Here is a 25,167-nt window from a genome sequence, read left to right as displayed (position 1 = left end):
CATCATCTATGGCATGAACCTGAAGCAGATCAGGACCCGAATCAGCCTCTGGATCAACTTTAGACCTTAGAACCGTCATAGAGATTTCTTAAAGTCAAATCACAAAACAAAGTTTACCTGTAAGCTGTTATCAACGGGTTCCAAGTTCGCACTCAGGACAGTGTTTACTGCTCAAAGGTTTTCCCATCCGGATGCATTTTGGATGTAGGACGTATTTAATACATTTCCAACAATTTATTAAAATTTCCTACTTTGACTTAAATCTCCCAAAGATATTTCCAGACAACCATGACTGTATCTGGAACTATGTGAACTGTGATTTCAGCATATTTTACAATATGGACTCGGTTTTAAAAAATCCAATACAATCACAATACAGTAGAAATCCCTGAAAATATTATTTGTTCTATATCTGGCATTCTATAAAAAGTGACCATGTTCGGAGATACCCAAATTATAAACATTCATAGTTAATCAAAATTTCATAAAAGAATTGTAAAAAATAGACATATTTGTTTAGCAGAGGAAAAATGTGTGTATATGTGCAACACTTCAGTAAAAAAAAGTTGCTTATCACCATTTTACACAATTTACACCTGAATATATATATTTAAAATGTATCATTAAAAATGAACTGATTATGAAATTTGCTCCTGTTCGGTGCATCTACTAACTGCATTTTCTGAGCAAAGGAATAAACCATTGATCCAGATTTTATTTGGAATTCTGTAGAAGGAACTTTGAAATTATAATTCCCAAAATTTGAAACAGCCAGAGTCTGTCAATAAACCGAAGCTGGTTTTGACTTAAGGATATCGTTTAAAACGATTAGAATCTTTATGTCCAAATCATGAAATTGTCCGTCACCATGATGGCTGATAGAAATCATGAACCTTTTGTAAAACTGATTAATTTTACCAAACATTAATAAACATGACTCTTAAATAATGAAGTTTTCTCTTTTGCTTATGAAATGGTTATTATGAACACATATGACGTGAAGTAATATAAATGAACATTAATTAATTTGGACTAATTGTGCCTCACCAGTTCTTGGTGTTTATCCATACTGGACTGTGATATTTCCACAGATCATTCTGGGTTATTTCATACGTTAGTCTGTACATATTCTGGTGCAAATCAGTCAAAAAGTAATTTGGCCCAATTTCCAAACTCCTCTGAAGTCTGGTTTATTTAATATGTACAGTTTATACTGAACTCTGTCTAACTTGTTCTGGGCTGATTTGTCTGTTGAACTAAGTGTCTTTCAGACTGAGCATAAGGAAGGCAGCCATCTTGAAAGGAAGATGGTCACCTAATAAACACAAAAGAAGGCCAAACACAAGTTTTCTATTTTATTGTAGCTCAGAGGAACAAGAATCTCGGCGTTCATTGAAATAAAAGTGAAACTGCAACAGGAAGCTGAATCTTTACCAAAATAAAAGTCTTCAACAGCATCTCATAGCAGCAGGAATACAGTTCTCAAATATATTTGCACCTCTGCCAGTAGAAAAATACACAACCTGTCCACATCTAAAGCTTTATACACTGATAAAGGAACATTCTGCGGCTTTTCTCACAATTCATCTGGAAAAAATTAAATATGATCAGAGATGGAAAAAAAATCAGGTTTTCGTTTTACTATCAGAAAAAAACAAAGTCTTATTTCAGCAGCAAAACACAGGAAACATTTATTCTTATCTATAAATGCACTAAAATCCCAGAATGCACCTGAGTAAGAGTCAACAAATGAAATCAGATATTTCAGTTCAATTTCTTTGGATTTTTTTTTTTTTACTTTAATGTTGATCAACAGTAAATCAAAGCAGGAAAACATTTCAACCAATTTCTGAAAACAAACGATTTCTGACGAGTCGGCAGAAAGTTTCTAACAGAAATAAAATTCTTAAGCAAAAACTGACCAGTTTCAGCTGTTTTGTGTTTTTGGTTTGATATTCATTTTAAAAAAAAATTAAATTTTGCTCTTCACAAAACATCAGAAGTCTTAAAGCACTGAACATTTACAGAAAATTAAATTGTTTTAAAACCTGGAAAACTTGAAAAAAATTATCTCCAGCTGAATTTTTTATATTTTTTAAAGAAAATTTCAAAGATAAAATAAAATCTAATATTTTAAATGAAACATTGGAGTTTCTCTTTACTTTTACACATCAATAAACCTTTGTTTCTGCAGTGTAACAGCTGATCACCTGTCGGCCAATCAGAGGACAGAGACCAGCTGCAGGAAGTGATGTCTCCACAGGAAGTAGGAGGCGGTGCTAGACGGAGCGGCGGATCAGGTGGTTCTTGTCGGGTTCTAGGAACTCGTCCAGCAGAGCGTCCGTCACCTTCCGGAGCTCAACCTCCAGCTGGGCCACGTCGCTGCAGGACGGAGAGACGGCAGTGATGTCACAGAGGCCCCGCCCACACCTGTGATGACATAAATCCTCAGCTGACCTGTCTCCCGGTGCGGCGCAGAACTCGGTGTAATACTTGATCTTTGGCTCGGTGCCGCTCGTCCGCAGCGTTGCCACGACGCCGTTCTGCAGCGTGAAGGTGATCATCTGACTGCTCCTGGAAACAGGAAGCACCTGTCGGAGGAATCAAGAGTTACAGGAAACGGCTTCAGATTCAACTTCCTGGAAGTTTACTCAGAACCACCTCGGATCAGAACTGAAACCCCTCAAGCAGAACCACAATCTGAGATGGAGCTTCAGGAGTCCAACCACTTTCAGAACCAGGTTCTGAAATTATTTTAAAAAACAACAACAGATTCTGCCTGGTTGTTGTTTTCTGGTGAAACTGAGTCAGAACCCGACAACACCCCAGGATCCAACAGAACCTCCTTCAGGACCAGTAACTCAGTCCAGTCTAATGTTGCTTTACGGGGGAATTTTTCTGCCATAATCCAAAAGCACATTTTCAGTCTGAAAGCAGGATTTCATGTCTTCTGTTCACAAAACTTTTAATACTTTTGCTTACATTTTTATTTTGAAAGCAGGACTTTCTATATATATATATATATATATATATATATATATATATATGTCTATACATCTTTCTTCTGAAAACTTGTGGCAGAAAAACTCCATATTACTTTAGCTTATTAGTGTCTAACTTCGGTTCTCCAAGTCTGGGCTCCTGAAGCCTTCCTGGTCAAACACACCTGAACCAAATGGCTGAATTTATTTTTTCCAGTGGTGGGCTCACTTATGCTAACATGCTAATCCACTAATTGTGGAGCTAGTTTTTACTTTTAAGATTTGCTAAGTTTGAAAATGTTTAAGGCTGTTAGAGATTTTTTGGTATTATCATTTTGTTATTACTTTAGTTCATATTCAGTCTAATGTTAATCAATAGTTTATCAACATTCAGTCTATAGATTATTGTGATTTTTAGTTTAAAGTGTTCTCTTCCTTTGTGTGTATAAACTGACCTGAAGGCCCATCTGCCTGTTTGTCTTCATGTGAAACAGTTAACTGTGTGTTTCCCAGACCTTGAGTTCCTTCTTATCAACCGGGATACTCCCTATCTTAGAAACTGCCTGTGTGCAGTAATAATTTGTCTCTGCTGTCTTCTTTAGCTATCCTCCCTGTTTCTGCTTGATAATAAAAGACAAGCTGTAACCAAAGGTCTTCAGACGCTCAGTGAACGGCTTGGAGGAGCAGTTTGCCGAGTCTTCTCCTTTTGCAAAAGCTTCGCCATAAAATTCATATAAGTTGTCTGTGGTTCTTTTAATGAAGGTTCGAGAAAAATACCCATCAGTGTCCCTAATAAATCGTTTAGGGATGAATTCTAAAACAAAATTTACTTGACTGCTTTGTAAATATTCAGTTGAATGAAGTTTGACCTTGGCTGCAGAGTTAGCTCATGTTGTGACGCGGTCCAACACACACGAACCAAACAACTAAACTGCCTCTTTACCAACTGTGGGCACTTAAGCTGTCAATATAGCAGAGGAGCTCATTTTTCTTCGCACTTTTGCAAACTTTGAAACCAGTTTGCACACTTAGCTAGAGAGCTAAGTGCGCTAAATTAGCTAACCAGCTAGGTGCAGTAGCTTAAATACATTTTTCCAGTTAAATTCTAAAGCGGTAATTTACTTGACTGGTTATCAAACTTTCAGGGGAATACAGTTTGACATCTGGAACAGAGTTAGCAAAATAGACAACTATAAGGTCTGTTCCAAAGACTCAAACCGTTTAGACATGTCTGTAATGACAAATGTGACTGAGGACCATGTGCTATGTTGTAGAATGTTCTGTCATAGACGTACGGTGGATTCAGAGTTTGGCACTTTAGCTTTAGTTTCTGCTGAGTACCATGTTGGTGTAGCCATTTAGCATTTAGCAACCACCGATGGGCACAAGTGGTGCTGCTGATCTATCTTTGGGATTCAGAAGTACTGAAGCAGAGACCTTAGTGACCCGTATTTAATGGTCTGTGAAGCTCCAACATATCATACAGCATTTTTATCATACTGAGGTCTGAACTGAGCTGATTGTAGGAAAACACTTTGATTTGTGAACTGTGAAGCTGTTATAAGGAAGACCGGCTCCAGGAATCAGGATAAGATCAGAACCTCCACACAGTGGAAGAAGAAGAGCTGCTCTCACTGATCTGAGGTCGGGCCGGCTGCTGTCGTATCCCGTGGTTACGTCCCTGACGTGGACGATCCGGATGCCGCCGCACGCCTTTGGATACGAGCCGTCTCCGGCAAAGTTCCTGATCCGGCTGAAGATCCTCTGGATGGTGGGGGGGTCGTTACAGGTGACGTATGAGGTCTTGGACACATGGTAACCATACCTATAGACAGGAAGTGACAAAAAACTAGAGTGTCAAAATAAGAGAATAAAACAGACCTCAAACACCGATGTCTCAAACCAGCCATCAAACAGAACAACCTACTTCAGAGTGAAAATACAGTTCAATTTAAAAAAGATAAGCACTTTCCTAAACCTTCATACTTGAGTTGCTCGAGTATAAAAATTACTGCGTGTCAAATATGAATTTCACTCATACTTGCCATTATGATGCTGTTCCTTGATAAGAAATGTTGTATGCGTAATTTAGCAAATTTTTAAATGTTTACCGATTATTCAGGTGATTTTCTCACTGCTTTGAAACCCTGATGTTTATATTAATGTTGCAGAGGCTGATCTGAGATCAGAACTGTTGCTGTTTGCCACCATCTGGTGGTGAAATGGGAGAACGTTCTGCTAAACCAAACCTCCTCGTATTTTTACACCTCAGCCCCCAACCTGCTGCTGCGTCCTGCAGTCTCTTACGTCCTGTAGATGTTTTGAAGCTGCTGGTTCAGACTCAACTTCCTGGTCTGCAGGTACGCCGCCATTTCGGCCACAACCACGGCCGCGCCGACGCCATCTTTCTCAGGAACAATGCTGCCACAGAGGAAACCTGCACACAGTGACTTTGACTGAGTCAGATTGTTTTACAGTTTGAACACAATTTTTTATGCACAGAATGAACCATAAAGAGAAGCCAGAAGAGACTTTATACAGCAGCCTGTTATTAGGTGTAGTTCTGCTAATCTGCCAGTAGGTGTCACCACTTCAGCTGGTCAGGCTTCTTAATTTTCTTAATTTAGTGAAAATCAGAACATGGCTAGTAGCATTTATTAGATTTTGAGTCACAAAAGTTTCCTTTGTGAAAATTTCTTTGCTTAAAACCCCCCGGAAAAAAAAAAAACAGGAAATGTCCTTAAGTTAGATACTAGAAAAGAAGCATAGTGTTTACAGTGCTCCCTAGTGACGGATTAATGCAACTACAAGTTGATTCAGTTGGACTCAAAGGTGGCACTGAAATGAAATATTGTCTTATGCTGTCTTCAAATGGCAAGAATTTAAAATTGTTGGCTGATTTTCAAAAGCTGAGACCACACAGGGTGATAAAAAACCTTAGCTATAACAGGCCTGGTTTTACAGTGTGTGGTGTTCAGCCATACAAACTGATTTCACTCAACAACATTTAACTATCAGACGGGAAATCTTGCAAAACCTCTCGAAACCAAACATGAGTTCAGAGTAAACAAAGATGGCAGACGAGGAAGAAGCAATGGCGAAAGTCAGTGGACGATATTCAACAGTGAATGTCTTGGATGATCTCCAACTTCCACTGGACTTTCCGTTGCACCATGGAAGCTGTTCTGTCTTCTGTATTTTCAATTCCCCTTTGTGTTTCTGTCACATTGCTTTCATCCTGGCTACATTTCATCGAGCTGAGAAAATCCTGCATGTTGAATATCCTCTTTTTTAGGTCACAGAAGTCCCACCCGACTTCCTTCCATGCGGACCAGATCACTCTGAACACATGGCAGGCATGTCTCTTAAGATTGTTGAAACTGGAAAATCTGGACAAATTAGCCGTAGAGATCTTGCTGTGTGAATTAGGCTTTACATCACAGTCTGATTGTAATGAATTTAGCAACGAAACGTAGCAACAGTCGCTCATCAACAAGTGGTAGCAATGAGCCAGAGATGCAGTTCGATGTATTGAGCTGCGACCACCACTGATTATCAGGATCCTGGTTCTGATTGGACCAATGACGATTCTGGAAGTCACACAAACACAGAGAGATTTAAAGAGACAGCAGACCATCAAAGTTCTCACCTATAGACTCTTCGAAGGCAAATATGACCCTGTTTCCGGTTTTGGAGAGCTCATGGATTCTGTTCCCGATCCACTTGAAGCCAGGAAGAGTTTCCTGTTGGAGAACAAATGTCACAAGTTTGTTTCTGCAGAGATCCATCAGATGAGCCAGTCGCCTTCAGCTTTTTCTGACCTCAAAGTGGAAGCCCTCGATGCGCGCGAAGGCCTGCAGGATCTTGGATGACACGGTGGTGGCCAACATGTAGACGCTGTTGGTGTCCGCTGGGTCTGGATGGCTCTCCTTCCAGTTGAAGAACATCCACCATCCCAACAGGGCAGCCAGCTCGTTTCCTGAGAACACCTTCCACCCGCGCCTGCAACTCAAAGCAGACCCACATAACCTGCTGGGTGAATCCAGCTAGACTTCCCCTGCAGGACGGGGGTCTAACTGCAGCGAGCGTCGCATACTCGTCAGATCGCTCGGCTACGGCCAGCCGGTCAGCGTCGGGGTCGGTCGCTAGGACGATCCGAGCGTTTTCCCGCTCGGCCAGGAGGAGTGAGAGCTCCTGGAAAACAGAGGAGGACAATAAACACGGAGCAAACCCAGGAAGTTCTGACTCCACAGAGATCCAGGTTACCAGGACAGACTCTCCCTCCTCTGGGTTTGGGCAGCGAACAGAGGAGAAGTTTGGGTCGGGGTCTTTCTGCTCAGGGACGGGAACGGGCGGGACGAAGCCAAACACCCGGAAGGCCTGCTGGACGAAGTCGTGACCGACTCCGTGGAAGGACGAGTGGACGAACTTTAACGTGCAGCTGCTGTTCAGATCCCTGGAAAACACAGAACAGGGTCAAGGGTTCAGAAAGTTAGCAGAGGAAGTCGGGAGAGAACAGGAAGTTATTGGGGGGAAACAGAGGGAGGAAACAGGAAGTTACCTGTGGAAGCAGAGGGAAGTGAGGTCGTCCATGTAGCAGCTGTTGATCTGGGTCAGGGGGTCGGTCCTCAGCGAACTGCGGTCCACCAGCTCCTCGTCCCAGCAGGAGGCGCTCCAGGGCTCCAGCTGCTCCTCTATACAGCGCAGCACCTCCTTATCATGAGGGGAGGCGATCTGAGCGCCGCTACACCAGTACACCTGCAGGGGGAGACAGAGACACGCTGGAACTCCAGACGGTTCAGATCCACAGAGCATGAGGTTCTGGATCCGGATCACACGGATTCATTAAGCCACATCTAAAGGTTTCTGTTTGGGACAGACTCTCCGGACCGGATGAGCGCCGCAGGAGGTTGTGTTTGGTTTGAGTGATCCTTCAGCCTGACCTTGTAGCCGTTGTCCTCTTTGGGATTGTGTGACGCAGTGATCATCACTCCAGATGCGGCTCCCAGCCTCTTCACAGCGTAAGGCTGGGAAACAAAACGTGGAAACAAACAGTTTGGTAAAGAGACACCTCAACCCGGGTCAGAAAGTCTCCACAGCTGACAGAAGACTTCCTGTTTTTACAGAAGTTCGTCTGCAGAGGATCCAATTCCTCAGCATCTGATCTGAGGTGCTAATTCCAGGTCAGATGTTTCATCAGTAAAAGAAACAAAACAAAAAAAAAACTCCAAACAAAGCTAATTTATACCAATCCACACATTTAACAACAGCAGGAACATTTATTACGGAACTACCTAAAGAAATATTCACCTTCCTGGAGATTTGACCTTTTTATTGCTTTAGAAATCAGTCAAGATCAACAACATTTTGGCTTTCTGGACAAAAAAAAGTTTTAATATCAAAGCAAAAACTGATTTACACAAAATTATGTTAAATAAATAAAAATATGCAACATGAAATGAGTATTTAACTGACTGATATAATTCAACAGAAGTCCAGTCACTTGGTGCTGCAGCCTCACAATGAGTGACATAAATACTCACTAAATAGGCCTGAATATTTATGGAATCACTTATTTCATGTCACACATTTTTATCTGATTTAAATTATTTTGTAGAAATCCATTTTAACTTTGACTTTAAAAAATCATGCCGATCATGATTGATTTGTAAATGAGCTGAAAAGATAAATCATCCAGGGAGGCGAATACAGTGTGAGATATTAGAGAATCGACCGGACTGAGCGCGCTCAGACTGCTGCTGTTTATGCACCATCAGCAGAATATTCCTTTAACAGTGACGCCACTTCTACAGGAAGTGATGTCACTGAGCTTCCTCACCACGTAAGGAGTCGGGACGAACGAGGAGAAGAGATGGACAGGAACGTCTCTGCTGAGCATCACTGCAGCCGTCAGCTTGGCCAGCCTGGGAGGCACAAACACACAGAGACCTGGATCAGGAAGCAGGACGGCGTCCAGGGGACGGACTTCCTGTTGCACTTCCTGTCTGGGTGCCGTTCCATCTCTGTACCAAATCCCTGGAAACAAAACCGGATGGAGAGTTCCTGCTGTTCACCTCTGACTGCTGCAGCCGCTCTCCTCCTGACCTCTGGTGTCGTATCCAATGACGACACCCCGGCTGCCGAGGTCAGCAAAACACCTGCACAGGTACGCATGAAGGCCCTGAAAGGAGCGGGGCAACAGGTCAGATGGGCAGGAACGGGACCAGTTACACTGGTCTGCAACCAGTATGAATCAGTCCTTACTGGTGTAGTAACTGGTCTGGACCCTGACTGGGTGGGTTTTACTGGTCTGCAGCCTGATTGGACTGGTGTATGAACTGGTGAGTAACCTGTGAGGACTGGATGACGGTCAGGTCGTTGATCCGGTTGAATCCGGCTCCCATCGGGGCTCTGAGTCCGGCCGTACCGAAGCTCATCCGGCTGCAGAGTCTGGACCGCAGGTCCTCCAGGCGACCCGCCGCCACCAGAGACTCCACCTGAGCCCGAGTCCATTTGTTCTGCAGAAAGTCAACACAGACTGATGACACCGAGTTCAGAATAATGTTCTGACCAGTTTAGGTTAACTGGACCCAAACCAGTTGCAATCTGGTTCTGGTTTCAGACTGCTTCCCTTCTGATTGGCTTTTATTGGCGTGTTTCTGCTCTGAGGATAAAGATAGAAATCCGAACATGAGGGAAGCTTTTCCCAGCTGCTGACATTTACAGAGCAGGTCACGGTGACCTTTAACCCACAGAGCTCTGACTGCAGGAGGAGGCCGGCTGGACATCAGGGAATATCAGGAGTTTCATTTGGTCTCATTTCGTAATCTGGTTTAAAGTACGTAACTTTTATAAAACATATTTTGTTAAATATTTGTTGAAACGGTCACTACGTGGTGACAGTGTGGGATGAGATGTAATTTGTGGAAAAAATAAATAAATYGTTCTGCTCTGCCTTTACCCAGCGCTCACTACAAACAGCCAATCAGAGCCAGGAGGAGGGTCTTCGCGCTGTCAATCATCCTTGTGTGTGTGTATGTGAGTGTGTAAGTAGCTTGGCCATCGATTACGGTGGATAAATGATTTTTTGGAACAATAAGTTGTTTCTTTGCCAGTAGCACATTGAGCAGCGAGTTTGACTTGCAGCGCTAAGCCCCTCCTCCTGGCTCTGATTGGTTGTTTTTTGTCAGGAGTGGGTGTATCTGTCTCATATTACACTGTGATAGTTCTAATATGTAAATGTTACATACTGCAGCTTTAACAGCAACAACTGCTTTTACTTCCAGGTCTGCTGTAATGTGTGCTGATGAGTTTCAGAACATGAAACTGATGCTGATTTATTTTGATTGTCCTAAACGATGACTGGAGCCTCTGCAGATGAAATGACAACATGAACATGCATGAACAGTTATCACATTAATCCACCTCAATCAGCCTCTGTTGGGGCAGGTTCCAGGCTTTTCCTGCAGGCTGGAGCTGAGGATGGTAATAAATCCAAACACTGGGCCTGTAATGACTCAAACAGCTTAGTCACGCTGTCTGATTACCCACACATTGTTTAATCTGTTCCCACTAACCCTGGTGAGCCCTAACTCAGAGCCCCCATATTCAGACCCAGAGGTTTAGCTTTCTTAGTCCACAGACTGAAACAATCAGAACCAGCAGTGCTGTCTGCGAGTTTTCTGTACTAACCTGACCTGAGGATAAATTCGGCATACATTGTTTCAGTTCAGGAATGTCCGTTCAACAGTGATCTCATCTTTCTTAACATCTCATTTAAACGCACTAAACAAACACCAATTAAAGCTCTGACCTAAAGTGTTTCTATTTTAGAAAATAAATGCGCCGATTTTTCCAGGAGGCGTCATATTTGTTTCCCCAGTTTCTTTTAATCCTCTTTGTGTTTTTCAGCTCGTTTGTGTGAGAATCAACGGTGAAGCTGTGCGTTTTCAGGGAAACTCCCGGGTAACGGTTACCGCTGCCAGGCTACAACCGCAGAACCTGGAGCCCGAGTCGCCGTTAACGGGTAGACAGACACTCACCCTGTCCCAGTCCAGCCACTGCTGCACCGCCTTGTCCAGCTTTGGGTCCCCGGTTCTCCGCCACCCCAGGTTCGCGTTTAGGTCCCCGGTTCCTCCGGTTCCCGCTGTGTCTTCCATGCCAACACACCGGAGCGGGCTAACTAATGCTCAGCCATCAGACTGGAGGGAACAGCTGCTGTGTTTGCCGGCTGTCTGTGCTTTGCTGCCTTTCCCCCAGCAGCACGCTGTCACTGCCGGGTTGTTGTTGCAGCTGCAGTGCGTCAGCACCGTCCGCCTCTTCCTCCAGGCAGCTAACGTACCGTTAGCCACAGCTAGCCGCTGTTAGCACCTTCCATGAAGTTGGCTTCCGATTCGTAGTATAATTAAAGGATCATTCCATTTTTTTTTTAAATACTTGGGCTACATCAGATATGATATGGATTACATTGTAAAATACGTTGACTCTTCAGAACTACACTGAATTATTTATATTTTAGGAGCATTTGGTGAAAATACCAATTAAAAAACGTTTTATGTGTAATATAAAGGTCTCACTGATCTGAAATTATTCAAGAAAATAACATTTCTGTAGAATTCAATCCAATTGTGACCAGTATGGTTATTACTGGATTCTGATCTAGAACTGATCAAATGCGTTTTATATTATTTGACAAAAGTGGCATGTTTGTTTAAATCAGATACCGACTTCAGTGCAGAAAAATGTTAGTCAAAAATGAAACTGAACCGGATCCTTTCACAATAAAATAGAATTATTTTTATTCACAAGCTTTGTGCAGACAGGCAAGGAATTATACTTTCATTCTAATTACTTTGAATAAAGACGTTTAAAATGTATAAGGAGGATAAAATATTTAAAAAAAATTTTTTGTATATTTTCCAGTGTTTTTACAAAAGAGGGAATCACGTTGAATTAGTGCAAATATTCCCATTATTGATCTGCTTGTCCGTTAAGTGTCCATCAGAGACATTCAGGAGGGAGAAACCGTCTCTGTAGCTCTGAGCTGAATGTGAAAGTCTAATCAGTTTGTGTCCAGGATGTGTGGGGTCTGCAGAAACGTTAGCTGCCCTTTTCCTGATCCCAGTGAAACACACTGATGGTTCCGTTCAACATAAAATACTGATACAAATATAAACTCTGAAAACTAAACCGACTGATGTTTCCACATAACAAGCAGGTTTCATCTGTTGTTCTGAATCAGACAACAGGCTCATCGTCTGATCTCTTTATTTTATATGAAAAACACAACGGAGGTATAATTCAGTTTTAGTGTTAATGATTCTTAAAAATGTTTTGTTGTCAGTGGAGGAGAAAAACAGCATCATGAGTGAAAGTTTCTACGCAGACGACGCGCCGCCGTTCCGGTCGGGTTCTGGCGTTTCTGCCTCCGCCAGCCGGCAGCCGAACTGCTCCCTGAAGGCGTCCAGCAGGTGAGGGACGGCTTCCTCCACGCTGACGTGTCTCTGCAGCTCTCTGCTCAGCGACGTCACGCCTTTGCCTTCGATCCCACACGGCACGATGTGGTGGAACCACGACAGGTCCGTGCTGCAGTTCAGAGCCAAGCCGTGAGACGTGACGTAGCGGCCGCAGTGGATTCCTGGGAACACAAACGCTGGTCAAACTGAGGCGCTTCCATCGGCTCTGCAAAGGCTGATGACAGGAGAACCACGATGGAGAATAAACCGCAAACCGACTGGTTACAGGTTGCTTTATTCTGTCACATCACCACTCAGTCCACCAGGATTACGGGCCCAGTGGACCGTCAGCAGCTGGAGTAGCAGAATCTGAGTGTCAATTATTTGTGCAGCAAACATTGTTGTTTGTGCCGCTTTCATTTTAAAAGGTCCACCATCCCCTGACTTTCACAAAATCAGACTGTGCTGGTGTTCAAATGTTTGAGCTGCAAACATTTTCATATCTTATCATTTTAAAAATATTAACGAAAACAACATTTCCAGAGGTCAACCAGTGCTTCCCACGTTTACAAAATCAAATAAAACTTCCAAACAAAAGCAGCACAAATTATTTTTGCAGCACCAACCAGCATAAATGTAGTAGAGTTAGTTGACTGACGCCAATTTTGTTTGACTTGAAGGTGAAACAACAACGTGACCCAACATCACTGAGGTAAGAGCTGAACCCCACGACTCTCAGCTTTCATCAGGGCCCATCGCCTTCAGTTCTCTAAACTCAGGTGGTTGTTCTGTTCACATCCGACAAAAACTGCAGGCTGACAACATGTTTTCATGTCTCCAATAGAAAAATTCTCTAATAACTACAACAGAAAAATGTTGCAAAAGAAAAGAAAATGCAGAAACAGCAGCAAGTATTAAATCCTGCAGACCAAGCAGAAGTCCTCCAGACCACTAGGGGAGCCGACCACCAGCTATATAGAACCAGACACAGACAGAAAATAGAGAAAAGTTGACTTTTATGTCATGTTTATTTCATAACATCCAGTCTTTTGCATTATATGTAATCTGATGGACTCCAGACTCCCCCTAGTGGCCTGGAGGATTTCGAAGTGACTTTGCAGAGTTGTTGTCATTTTTGCCATTTGTGGTATTTTCCTTTTTGTTTCCATTTCCTGTGGTTGCAGTGTTTTTCTGCTGAATTTGGTTTTTGTTTGCATTTGCATCATTCATGTGTTTGCAGTTCATTTAGCTGTTTGCAACCATGAGCCACCGTATTTCTGTAGCAGCAGAATCATGTCACCACACCTGCTGCTTTGTAGCGCGACACACAGTTTCCCCAATCAGGTGTTAGTTCAGGGTTCATGAGCCCAATTTGGTGGGTCGACTTCAGACCCTCTTTTATTTTGTGCCTGGATCTTTCAGCTGAGCCTGAGATCCAATAAGAAGGTTTAAAATCACAGAAAGAAAGAATGATCTAAAAGTAGAAGTAGAAAAGAACAAAACTTCCACAAAGAGGCACAAAATTTGCTGGAAAGAGACAAAGAACTAAGTAAAAACGCAAAAAATAATCAGTATGATTTTTAAGAATCATACTCAGGCACAAAATAACCAAAGAAAGACAAAAAAATTAACGCAAAGAGGAAAGAAACCACTTGATTAGTTTAAACATCCACGACTAAACCACTGCAAAGATCTGTTGAAAGGTTCAAATCTGCTTTCAAAAACCTGCTGGAAAGAATCACACAACCTCCATAACAAGCAAAAAAACATGAGAAGAAGTAAAACTGCAGCAGCATAAAAAAAACATCAAAAACTGAATGTAAAGATGGAAGAAACCACTATAAACAGAAACTGATAAACAGACTGAAAACCACCATAAAAACGCACTAAACCACAGCAAACAGGAGCAAAACTGTCTGAAAGAACCATGAAAAGAAGCAAAACTGCAGAAAAAAGGCAAATAAAAACCCATCAAAGTGAAACAGAACTACCATACAGAAACAAACATCAGAGTTTTAGAGCTGCTACTGCAGATCAATGAACAAAAACATTATCTGGCCACAGAGGAGTAAATATCTGCCATAAAACTCAACATCAATATGGACATATTTAATGTAACGCATGATTATCATGGCGACAGTGGCAACTCCGACAGAGGGTCCGGGGGGCCCAAGGCCCCTTCTGGAAAATGCTAGTAGCTCCATTAGCCCCCCTGAGAATCGTGCTAAAGTCATAAAAATATATACAGAACAAACCCAATAAATAAATAAATGAGTTTATGAAAAATAAAATTAAATTTACAGAAATAAATAAGTAAGTCTGTTGTGTCGTACCGATGGCGCAGATCTTGTTGTCTCCGACCCAGACTCCCGTGTGAGGAGACGTCGCTGCTTCCACGCCGAACCTGCTGCACAGCGCGATGACCGTCTTCTCCAGCTGGCCCACGTACCACCGGACGCTCTGAGGGAACAGAACCCGCGTCACAACCAGAACCAGAGGCGCCATCGGATCTCAGGCTGCTCAGGTCCAACCTTCTTAAAGCTCCCCAGGTTCAGCACCGGGTAGCAGACCAGCTGACCCGGTCCGTGGAAGGTGATGAGTCCTCCTCTGTTGGCGTGGTGGACGTCGGCCCCCAGCAGCCGGAGCCGGTCCAGTACTGGACCCGGGTACGGTTTGTGCCGGATCCCAGTGGTGTAGACTGGCGAGTGCTGGCAGAGCAGCAGCGTGTGGGCCGGACCGAACCGGTGCCGGTCAGTGTAGACCTGCTGCAGCCTCAGACCCTCCTGATAGGACACCAGGCCCAGACGGACCACCTCCACCAGGGGCCTGGCGGTCTGCATCCAGAACTGCAACGGGACCAAATCTAGTCAGAACCAACAAGTTCAGAGGTTTGGCTCATTTTGACAAGAAACGGGTCATCTCAGGATTCTTCTAAATATTCTGACATGTTTTGTCAGGAAAAGCTGAAAACATTTCTGGGTCAAGTTCCTGCAGCTCAGAGAAGCTGGAGAGCCAAAGTGAAGGACGCATACAGAATCCCCCTGAGATTCTACTTGTTTTTAGACTTTCCTCGGTACCGCACCGGTCCAGAACTTGCAGTGGGAACAAACAGGTCCAATCCAACCTGCAGAACCTCACACTGAGTTCGGCTGCCTGGTTTCACCGGCTGCAGTCAGAAAACAGCTGATTCAGGAGGAAACTCTGATTCTCTGAGCTGCAGAACTAGAAGCTCGGTTCTGGTCCGGTCAAGACAGCAGGTGAACCTCAAGCCTGATCCAGGAGACTCACCTGTCAACGTCACCGCGTGCTCGCCCAAGTCCTCTACCTGCCAGCTGTGGAATCCGCGTGGGCTTCCGGTTTACCGCCGCACTTTCAACCGGAAACACACAGAGGCCTTCATAATAAAGCTGTTCCATTTTGAATTACAGATGGAGCTCTCGGGGACGTTTACATGTGGTTTTATATGAAGGAAAAACATCATGGTGAGAAATCACCATTGGCCCCAGGAACAGCTCCTCAGCACTATGGTTTAATTCACCGATATCAAAAATTTGGGATGATAATCAATATTTACGCCTCTTGAAAAAAATTCTACACCATATTGTTTCTCTGCTTCAGTGAAACACCCAATAATTCAATTTCAGCCATTGGATTTGTTAAATCCATTGAGCAGCAACTACTGACTCAATTAGTAATTGATTATTGTGACTTTTCAAATAAAATAAATATGCACTTTGTGTAGATTGTTCAGTTAACCACTTAAGCCTTTTATACAATATTAGAAATGCAATAAAAGATAGACATAGACCGAGTATATTGTCATTCAATTCAATTCAAGATGCAATAAAGAATTAATTAAATTCCGTTTTAATAAGAAAATAAACATTTTACTGTGTTCCGAATAAATGACTCCGTGTTTATACGTAACAATTGCCTAAAATGCAACAACATAGCATTTCTTTAGCATGCAGCTAAAAATACTTACATCAATATGTGAAAATGAGTGTAGGACTGATTTGGTGACTATTATTATTATTATTTTATTTTTTTTTAAATTAACCGATTCATGATTAGATAGGAAAAGCACTTCTTTTTTTTTTCTTTTTTTTTGCAGAAATTGAACCAGGTGAAGCTGAAACTTTACCACTTGAGGAGTTTTGGCACATACAACGTTTTCTTTGTTGTTGTTTTTTACTTAGATGCAGAATGTATACATTTTTGGGATAATTTCAGTTCTGAGTATGTTCTTCCAGCGTCGTATCATATTATGTTGGGAATTTGTGCTTTTATTTTGAAAACTCTGACTCCCGCCACAGTAGGCTCGCGCCGCTGTGTCCCGGCTCCTCCGTTGGCGGGCTGCACGCGCGTCCAGCTCGCGCTCGCGCTGTTTTCGGCAGGGGGCGGGGTTTGTTTTCGGAGCGGACCTGAGAGACAAGATGGCGACCGCAGGGTTCGCCGAACAGCGATCCACTCAGGCCGGTACCGCCGCAGACACCTCCCGGTCACGGCCCGGCACGGCAGGAGCCGCCCGGTGCCGCTCCGGGTCCGGACCGCCGGAGAAGTGCTCAGCTTGCCCAGAGAGCCGGTCTGGGTCTGGGACGGCCTGTTCCCGGTGCCTGGCCCGGAGAGTCCCGGGCAGAGAGGAGCGAATCCGGAGAAGAAGTGACCCCGAGAGAGGCAGCAGCAGAGCGGGAAAGAGGGACAGCGAGAGCCGGAGAGGTGAGTGTGTTTAGCAGGGAGAGAGCAGCTCACAAGGCGCTGATCTGTTCCGGCGCCGGGGTTCGGTCCTCTAAAGAGCTGCTGGAAAAGAACCGGGAATAAACTGATTTATTCGGAACTTTAATAAAGTTGTGTGTAATAAACAGTGAAATTCCTGCTGTTTATTACAGCAGCCTGGGTTCTGCCCCGCTGCGGAGCGGTCCGGGTCCGTTCGGACTGCGGACGTATTGGGCTCGGGACGGTTCGGTGTGAATGTGATAGCCACCAATCAGTCCCAGATAAATCAATGAAAACATCAGGTGAACACATGACTGTCCTGTGAGGAGCTGCTGCCCCGGTTTGTCCTCTTTCTGCGCAGTTTGAGGCTTTTTCTCGGGTTTTCTGGTTAATTCAACACTTTCTGCGCAGTTTAACGGACATTTCTGGTCATACTTTCTGGTTTGTTGACCGGTTCTGGTCAGCCTGTTCAGCTTGCATCATGTAGGACTTGTCCAGACATGTACAGACACAGGAGGAGCTCAGTTACACAGACCTGGTAGTAGTACTACTACAGTACTCTGTACTGCTCTCTGTTGGGATTTGTCGAGGTTTGTGGTGGAGCCACTGGGAGTTCTGGTCCCAGTTACCGGAGGAAGTAAGACCTGGAAACAGGAGCTAAATCTTTAAATATCTCAGAATAAGGAAACTGTTACCTAATTTAAATAATTAATAATTTGCTTTTAGTTTAACAGCTGCATGACGAGATTCAGTTGTTATTATGCTGTATTTTTGCATTAAACACATATTATTCATACATTATAATGTTATTAGATGCCTATTTAAGGTGAAACAACTTGAGGTGCACCGATTGCAGTTAGCAGCTCCTCCTCAGAGCTACAGTTTCAGAAAAGGTTTCAACCCTCCCTCTTGATTCTCCTGCTCAGATCCTTCAGACTAGCCAGCAGTAATTAGCAAACAGCTGGTGGAACTGCTGAGCTCATTGCAGGAGCTACTGCTCAGTGAAAAGCTGTTAAAAACGTAAAGATTTTTACAACATAGAGGAGCCATGTTATGATGACTTCCTGGAGGCGGAGTTTCAGGAAGAACAAGAGCTTTTTAAAGAGACAGAGGCCCAATAACAAGGCAATAAATTCTGAAGTTAAATTTCTTTTAAGACATATTTTGTATATGTAGCATTTTTATAACAAATTAAGTTAATAGTTATTTGATTATGCTATAAAATGGCACTAGGTACTTGAAAAACACATCACACTGGCCCTTTAAGTAAAAACATTTTCCAGGCACACAGTGTCATCTTATAGTAATCAAGTAATTATGTTATCTTTAACTGCAACATAGTTTAATGCTATATATTTCAAATATGACTTAACAAAAATTTGACTTTGTAATTTAACGCCGTAAAATTGGGCCTCTGTTTCTTTAAGAAGCTCCTGCTCTTTCTGACGCTCCGCCTTCAGGAAGTCATCACAACACGGCTCCTCTATTAAAACCCTTTAACAACGTTTTACCAGCAGAAAATGCAGGAATGAATCAAGGCAACACTCGAGACGTGTTTATGATGAGGGAATATAACGTAAAGCTCAAAGAGTAGATTTTCCATGACACCGCCCCTTTAAATTTGGTGAGGAGGCAGAAAGAATCCTGTTGGCTCTCTGGTTCTGACGGCTACGGAGGCCTAGTTGGATCATATTCAGGAACAGCGTCTCTGTTTTCCAGGCGTCTTTGTCTGTCCGACCCTGCCGAAGTCTGCGGACGCTCCTGCGGCTCCGGCTGCGAAGCTCAAGGTGAGTCTGGGAGCTTTCAGGAAGTCTCTGCGCCCCGAATATGGTCAGGAATCTGTCCCGCCTCTTCCTGTCCAGCTGCTGGCGTCCGACGACCGGGAGGAGATCCGGAGGTGGAGCTGCCTGATGGGGAAGGACGAATCCTTGTCGGTTCGACGCGCGGTGGAGCCGGTGAGTCCAACGGATCCAGAACCCGTCCATCCTTCCTGTTCTGTTCCTCAACCCGCCGCTCTTCTCAGGGGGTTCTGTCTGACTCTGAGAACGAGGAGCCCATCAGCAGGAGGATCCGGAACATCTCCGCCTTCATCAGGAAAACCAAGAACTCCTCAGCCGTCAGCAGGTGAGCGGAGCCGCCTGACGCATCGGCACTCCTGGAGTCCGACCTTTGACCTCCTGTTTGCTCCGCAGTGGTTCCCGGAGGAGTCGGAGCTGCACCGACCCCCTGGAGGACCGGGGAGGGAAGATGAAGGCGATCGTCCCGCCAGCGGCCGTCATGGAGCAGGTGGGTCGGACAGTACCGGACAGTAAATCAGTCCATGTTTGTCATCACAGGCCTACGGATGCGTTCGAACCCGACTCTGTCAGAATGTCAGCAAATCCTTAAAATGACATAAAAACTCTTAAATTCATTTAAAAAAAATGTAAGTTGACTTTAAACTCGACTTGTCGTGAAATGTCACAGTTTCGTTCCATTTCTCTTGTAAACCTCTGTTGAGATAAAGGTCTTAAATTTTATTCATAATTGTCTTAAATTCATTTTTAAAAAATACAAGTTGGCCTTAAATATGCCTTGTTGTGGTGGATTATTCTATAAAGCAAAAGTTCGAGTCGCACACAGACATCTTCACTCACTGACTCAAGGCTACCAAGAACATGATGCTAATGCTTGCTAGGTAGCCAGTTTGCTTGCTACCTTCTTGATAGCTAGCAAGCAAGCCATTAGCAGCTAGCATACGGCTCTTTAGCTAGCTAAGTAGCTAGATACTTAGCTAGCAGATATGGCTCTACTAGATAGCTCAGAGCCAATATCCCATTTTCCTTACATGAGCAGCACAAAGCTGCTGCCAAGAGCAACAAAAATGTCCTTCATGTGTTTTGCACATCCTGTCATGATGTCAGAATCGTTTGACCTTTGTGTTGGGGTTACCTGCAGTAACGCTGTCCGTCACCGTCCTGCAGGTGGGCATCAGCCACAGCTCGGCAGCCGGCATCCTGCTGTCGTCGGAGAACAGCCGCTCCATCTCGGCGCCCATCACGGCGCCGGACCGCAGGCTCACCTGGAGGGCAGTGCTGACGTCATCGGCGCCTCTGGGTCTGCCGCCGCCGCCGGCCCGCGCCGAGCGCTCCATCAGCCCCGAGAGCAACGACAGCATCTCAGAGGAGCTCAACCACTTTAAGCCCATTGTCTGCTCGCCGTGCACGCCGCCCAAGCGGCTGCCTGACGGCCGCCTGTTGGAGCCCACCGTCGTCAAGGCAACGCCGCGCAACCTGAGCCGCAGCCTGCAGAAGGCCACCAGCTACGAGGCGAGCCCAGCCGTCCTGCAGAAGTGGCGGCAGATTGAGCTGGACCGGCAGGGGCTGAAGGTCAGCACCAGGGCCACGCTCACGAGCCCGGCCCCTGAGCCTGAAGGGGGCGGAGCCTCCAAGGCGCTGCAGCACCGCGGCGCCGTGGCGCTGGCCAACAGGAGGCGGCTGCTGTTCGAGCCGCCAGACCTGGACGGCTTCCAGAAACAGTCGGTGAAGATCCGCGTCCCCGCCGTCCGCTACGGCAGCGGCGCCGCCCTCAGAGGCTGTTCGGACTTGGAGTCGGCCGGTGCTGCCCTGGAACCCGGCGGTGGCCCAGCGCCGTTCGGACGGAAACACTCGTTTTCTCCGTGCAACAACTCCGGGTTCCGACCCGGAAAACTGGTGCCAAAGGACTCGTTGAGTCCCAGGAAGGAGTGGGACGGCATCTGCAACCAGTCTACCTCAAGGAGGGGCAAGAAGAGGAACCAGAAGACCAAACACCTGGATCCAGCTCTGGACCCGGCGCTGAAGAGGAGCCGGCCCAGCGGCCAGCAGGAGGCGCCGTGTCCCGTCCAGCAGGAGCGGCAGGACCGAGCGCTCGCCCTCAGACTGCAGAGACAGTTCGACCTGGAGGTCCGCAGGGCCAGCCCCGACCGCTACTTCCTGCGGTCCTGGAGGTCCACCCAGAACCGCAGGAGGCGGGGCCTGAGGACGTCCCGGCCAATCAGCAAGAAGCTGTGAGGAGTCAGGCTCCGGCCACGCAGATATGCAAAGAGACCAAAGGAAAGTTTTTCCAGGCGGAACGTTTCTTCCAAACACCAGCAGAGAACCAAAACCTGGACAGAACCACAGCAGGTTCTGGTTCTTTATTCCGGTTCTGATCATCTATACACTGTTTTTATTCAATCAAACTACAACAATTGAGTCCCGATAATCAGCTGATCGGTTCTGGAGACGCACCAGTTCGGTCCTGAAGGAGCCGCTGTGTCACATGACCCGACTCCTTATTCCCCTCAACCAATCAGAACGCTGCAGAGAGAGCTTCCTGTTTGGGGTCACAGCCTTGCTCCAAACCCGGTTCCGGTTCTGTGATGAACGCGGTGCAACCTGGACCTCACGGACCTGCTGGAGAATCGGTGCTTCTCTAACACTCAATGAAACTCATGATTTACTGCAACGGATTAAAAAAGGAGCTACATCCTGGCCATAAAGCTCCTTTCTGTACATCATGTAAAACAGCAGAAGAAGAAACTGCAGGAATGAAATAAACCTCCTAAAACAGGAATCTGTCTTCTACATGTTGTTTTTTAACGAGTCAGCAAAAATTCTAAATGTTTTTTTAAAATTTATTTAACTTTAATTTGAAATTTCCTTTATTTTTACATGGGTTTTTTTCTATTTCAGTGTTGTTGTTTTTTTCTAACATAACAGAAAATTACTATTAATTTCCGGAAGCATTTATAGAATTTTAAAAATGAGAAATATATTTTTAGATTTTTTTGTGTGTCTTTTTTACATTTAAGATAAAACCTTACTGTCAATCTGTCAGATACCTTCTGTAAAACACATATCTCCCAACATTCAAATTCAAAAATACTTATTTACAAAGAAACTGAAAATGTTATCAGCACCAATCAGTTATTTGAAATCAATACTTACTTTTTAAACAATGTTAAAGCTGCCAGGAGTTTAGTAATTTTGTCCTCCGCGACGATAAGCGGGTAAATGTAACGAATTGACTTTTATATTCCGGTTTGATTCATTATTGGTTGTCCAACTTACATGATGACGCAATTACGCTCGCCACGCAGACGCACTAACGGGACTTAAATGTTGAGCATTCTGAGCCAATCAGGTTGGTCCAGCTCACGACTTCCTTATTTGGAAGGCTAAAGATGGCGGCTCGGAACGGGAAGAGCGGGCTGTTGGAGAAAGTAAGGATTTAAAGTTTTAACGTTTTTTTGTTTTATTCTGCTTTTGGGTGAAAGCTGATGGCTTTATTCTCAGCTATAGTTCAAATATCCAGATCTGAGAGTTCAGGTGTTACTCAGAACAACAGTTTTAATGTTGGGTTTCCGGTGAGCTGAATCTAAGAAATTTAAATGAAATTAAACTATTTTTAGACTTATGAAATGAAACTGTTGAATCTAGAAAATCTTCCTGTTCTCTTCCTGCATCGAAGATCAATCAAGTTGGACTGAAATTCGTTGTGTGTGTTTGCAGCTGTTACGAACCACTGCGCCAGACTTCATTCAAAAAATCACTAATTTTATTTTATTTTGGAACAGATTGCCAAATATGCAAAAGAGACAATAACCATCACCAAAGGTATAATCCGTGGAATTGATCGGTTTCAAAGTTTAAGAAAACAGGCCGATGCAACATGTTTGCATCAGTTTTTCATCAAGTTATATGGAATCCCAAAAGGATCAAATTTATCTAGCTTTTCAGTTAAAATATATGACGCCTTCTGCAGCAGATGAGTAAAAATACTTATTGAGATGCAATTTATTGACTAGATATTAATTATGCAAAACTCCAGGAGTAAAAGAGTGCATTTAAAAAAAAGTTTAACTTGAAAGGTAAATAACTTTCTAAAATAAATTTTAGTAAGATCATATTTTTCTTTTACTTGGATTCAGCCTCTGGTAGCTGGAGAAAACTTCACAAAACAAAAAAATACATGACTAGTGTTTTGAATACAACAATACAAGATCCAACAAAGGCTCTTTGTACTTTTGACCCTTTTCAAAGTATATCAGTCAGTTCATTTATTTGTAACAGCCTTTTTTTTAAATCCAAAGATTGTTTCTGTAGATAACCTGTCAAGTCAGCCACAAATAATGCTGAACAGTGAAACGAGGTGTTTTGTAAATGTTGTTGCAATGTGAAAATGGCAGCAACAAACTGATTAACCCATATACAGAACATAAAATGAGAATATTAAATATGTAGTTTTTCAGGGAAATCGTTCCTTTTGAAATGATTCTGGTTAGAAGTGAGTATAGCCAGGCGATATGGACTTAATGTTTTATTACAATATTTTGTGCTGCTAATGTGATAATGATTAAAGTGATGCTCAGAACTATTTATTACCTCAGTTTTAGGTAACTCTGTGAGTGTGTTCTTTTTTTTTTACATGTTAATTTTAGTTTTTTTTCATCCCTGAACTGCATTTAATCATCTATTGAAGCCCAGGATGGAACCATGTCAACAAACTGATCTGCTTCAAATAGATCTGTCGCGATAATTTATCCTAGAAGTTACTGGGATAAACAATAATGTTGTTTTGACACAATTTTCAACTAATAGAATAATCCAAGAACACATTCTCAAAGATCAATAAACATTTAACACTGGAACTGTTAGACATTTTAAATAAACAAAACAAATAAAATGAATGATGAATTCTCTGGTTCAGTCACAATGATCACCTGAAGCGAGTGAAGATGTAAAGTAAGATGTTTGATTGGCTGAAAAATGTTTCAGCGCTGAGATCAGAGGATGATGCGTCGTTGAACTCAGAGTTTCTGCTTTGAACTAATTTCATAACGAACAAGATGTGATGATGAAGCTGTGTTCAGGAAACAGGAAGTGACACATGCAGGCTGCTGGTTTCTGAAACGCCACGCAGACCCGCGGGCAGCGAACTCACCGAGGTTCGGCTGCAGGCTCTGACCGGAGCCGTCCATCAGGACTCTGGGGTCAGAGCCAGAGCCCTGACGGACGGCATTCTGGGTCCATCAGGACTCTGGGGTCAGAGCCAGAGCCCTGATGGACGGCAGGTTGGATGTTTCAACCCAGAGTGAGGAGCGGCGGTGCATCTGCGTCCTGAGTGGACCATCAGGATCCCATCTGCGTCCTGATTGGATGGTCGGGTTCCTGACCGGGTCGTTTGTCGTTTCAGTGGCGGATCGACGAGAAGCCGGTGAAGATCGATAAGTGGGACGGAGCCGCGGTGAAGAACTCTCTGGACGATGCGGCGAAAAAGGTTTGGTCCTGTTGTCATGGCAACCGTCGGCTTATTTGCCGATTGGCTAGAAAGCTGCTGCTAATGAATGTTTGTTTTATAGAAAGATTATTTTCTAACCATCATTCCTTTTGTTTTTCTGTGGCTGCGGCGCCCCCTGCAGGTGCTGCTGGAGAAGTACGGCTACGTGGAGAACTTCCAGCTGGTGGACGGCCGTCTGCTGATCTGCACCGTCTCCTGTCTGTTTGCCATGCTGGCGCTGGTCTGGGACTACCTGTACCCGTTCCCCGAGTCCAGACCCGTCCTGGCCTGCTGCGTCATCTCATATCCTTCACCTGCTCCGGTCCGGGTTTTCCCACAGCCCCGCAGCACGCTAATGTAAAGTTTAAAACTTGGTGATAAACGGTGAACGTTCCCTAACTCGCCTTCATCACGTACTTCATCATGATGGGCATCCTGACTCTCTACACGTCCTACAAGGAGAAGAACATCTTCCTGGTGGCCATGCAGAAAGACCCGGCCGGGATGGATCCGGACCACGTCTGGCAGCTGTCGTCCTCCCTCAAACGGTCCGAGCGCAGCACCAACACAGCACATTACGCTGCAAACTACACAACACTGCACTGCACTGCACTGCACTGCACTGCACAACACTGCGCAACACTGCGCAACACTGCGCAACACTGCGCAACACTGCACAACACTGCGCAACACTACGCAACACTACACAACACTGCGCAACACTACACAACACT

At 44.4% G+C, this 25,167-nt stretch overlaps 4 protein-coding genes across 7 annotated transcripts in view; 2 read left to right on the top strand and 2 right to left on the bottom strand.

Annotated features, from left to right (window-relative positions):
- Nucleotides 1-1,341: 1,341 nt before the first annotated feature.
- On the bottom strand, nt 1,342-11,346 carry pgm2l1 (phosphoglucomutase 2-like 1). 2 transcript variants are annotated; one of them, XM_008426778.2, is made up of 14 exons: nt 11,024-11,346; nt 9,332-9,499; nt 9,056-9,162; nt 8,821-8,905; nt 7,925-8,008; nt 7,543-7,739; nt 7,248-7,437; nt 7,078-7,175; nt 6,803-6,989; nt 6,631-6,724; nt 5,289-5,418; nt 4,617-4,806; nt 2,458-2,591; nt 1,342-2,382 (listed from the first exon to the last, which is right to left on the bottom strand). In XM_008426778.2, the coding sequence occupies exons 1-14, from the start codon at nt 11,138-11,140 to the stop codon at nt 2,280-2,282; spliced, it is 1,884 nt and encodes a 627-aa protein (XP_008425000.1). In that variant the 5' UTR covers nt 11,141-11,346; the 3' UTR covers nt 1,342-2,279. The 2 variants fall into 2 exon arrangements, with proteins under 2 accessions (XP_008425000.1, XP_008425001.1); XM_008426779.2 differs by having other exon boundaries at nt 6,803-6,983; nt 11,024-11,345.
- An 853-nt stretch (nt 11,347-12,199) lies between these two features.
- Nucleotides 12,200-15,824, bottom strand: lipt2 (lipoyl(octanoyl) transferase 2). Of its 2 annotated transcripts, none has more exons than XM_008426776.1 (4): nt 15,725-15,824; nt 14,968-15,282; nt 14,770-14,896; nt 12,200-12,618 (listed from the first exon to the last, which is right to left on the bottom strand). In XM_008426776.1, the coding sequence occupies exons 2-4, from the start codon at nt 15,274-15,276 to the stop codon at nt 12,359-12,361; spliced, it is 696 nt and encodes a 231-aa protein (XP_008424998.1). In that variant the 5' UTR covers nt 15,277-15,282; nt 15,725-15,824; the 3' UTR covers nt 12,200-12,358. The 2 variants fall into 2 exon arrangements, with proteins under 2 accessions (XP_008424998.1, XP_008424999.1); XM_008426777.1 differs by lacking the exon at nt 15,725-15,824 and adding an exon at nt 15,506-15,714.
- A 959-nt stretch (nt 15,825-16,783) lies between these two features.
- rnf169 (ring finger protein 169) lies at nt 16,784-21,727 on the top strand. Of its 2 annotated transcripts, XM_008426775.2 has the most exons (6): nt 16,788-17,155; nt 18,872-18,939; nt 19,015-19,107; nt 19,176-19,276; nt 19,345-19,438; nt 20,116-21,727. In XM_008426775.2, the coding sequence occupies exons 1-6, from the start codon at nt 16,873-16,875 to the stop codon at nt 21,181-21,183; spliced, it is 1,707 nt and encodes a 568-aa protein (XP_008424997.1). In that variant the 5' UTR covers nt 16,788-16,872; the 3' UTR covers nt 21,184-21,727. The 2 variants fall into 2 exon arrangements, with proteins under 2 accessions (XP_008424996.1, XP_008424997.1); XM_008426774.2 differs by having other exon boundaries at nt 16,784-17,155; nt 18,872-19,107.
- Nucleotides 21,728-22,271: 544 nt separating this feature from the next.
- spcs2 (signal peptidase complex subunit 2) overlaps nt 22,272-25,167 on the top strand; it is a 5,122-nt gene continuing 2,226 nt past the window's right edge. The window contains exons 1-4 of the mRNA XM_008426772.2: nt 22,272-22,376; nt 24,350-24,433; nt 24,576-24,736; nt 24,847-24,981. Of these exons, the coding sequence (XP_008424994.1) occupies nt 22,338-22,376; nt 24,350-24,433; nt 24,576-24,736; nt 24,847-24,981 (419 nt within the window). The 5' untranslated portion in view covers nt 22,272-22,337. The remainder of the gene's footprint in view (nt 22,377-24,349; nt 24,434-24,575; nt 24,737-24,846; nt 24,982-25,167) is intronic.

This window comes from Poecilia reticulata, linkage group LG13 (genome assembly GCF_000633615.1).
Source record: "Poecilia reticulata strain Guanapo linkage group LG13, Guppy_female_1.0+MT, whole genome shotgun sequence".
Taxonomy (NCBI): Eukaryota; Metazoa; Chordata; class Actinopteri; order Cyprinodontiformes; family Poeciliidae; genus Poecilia; species Poecilia reticulata.
Note: the sequence above shows the minus strand (reverse complement) of the source record. Positions and strands in the feature narration are given on the sequence as shown.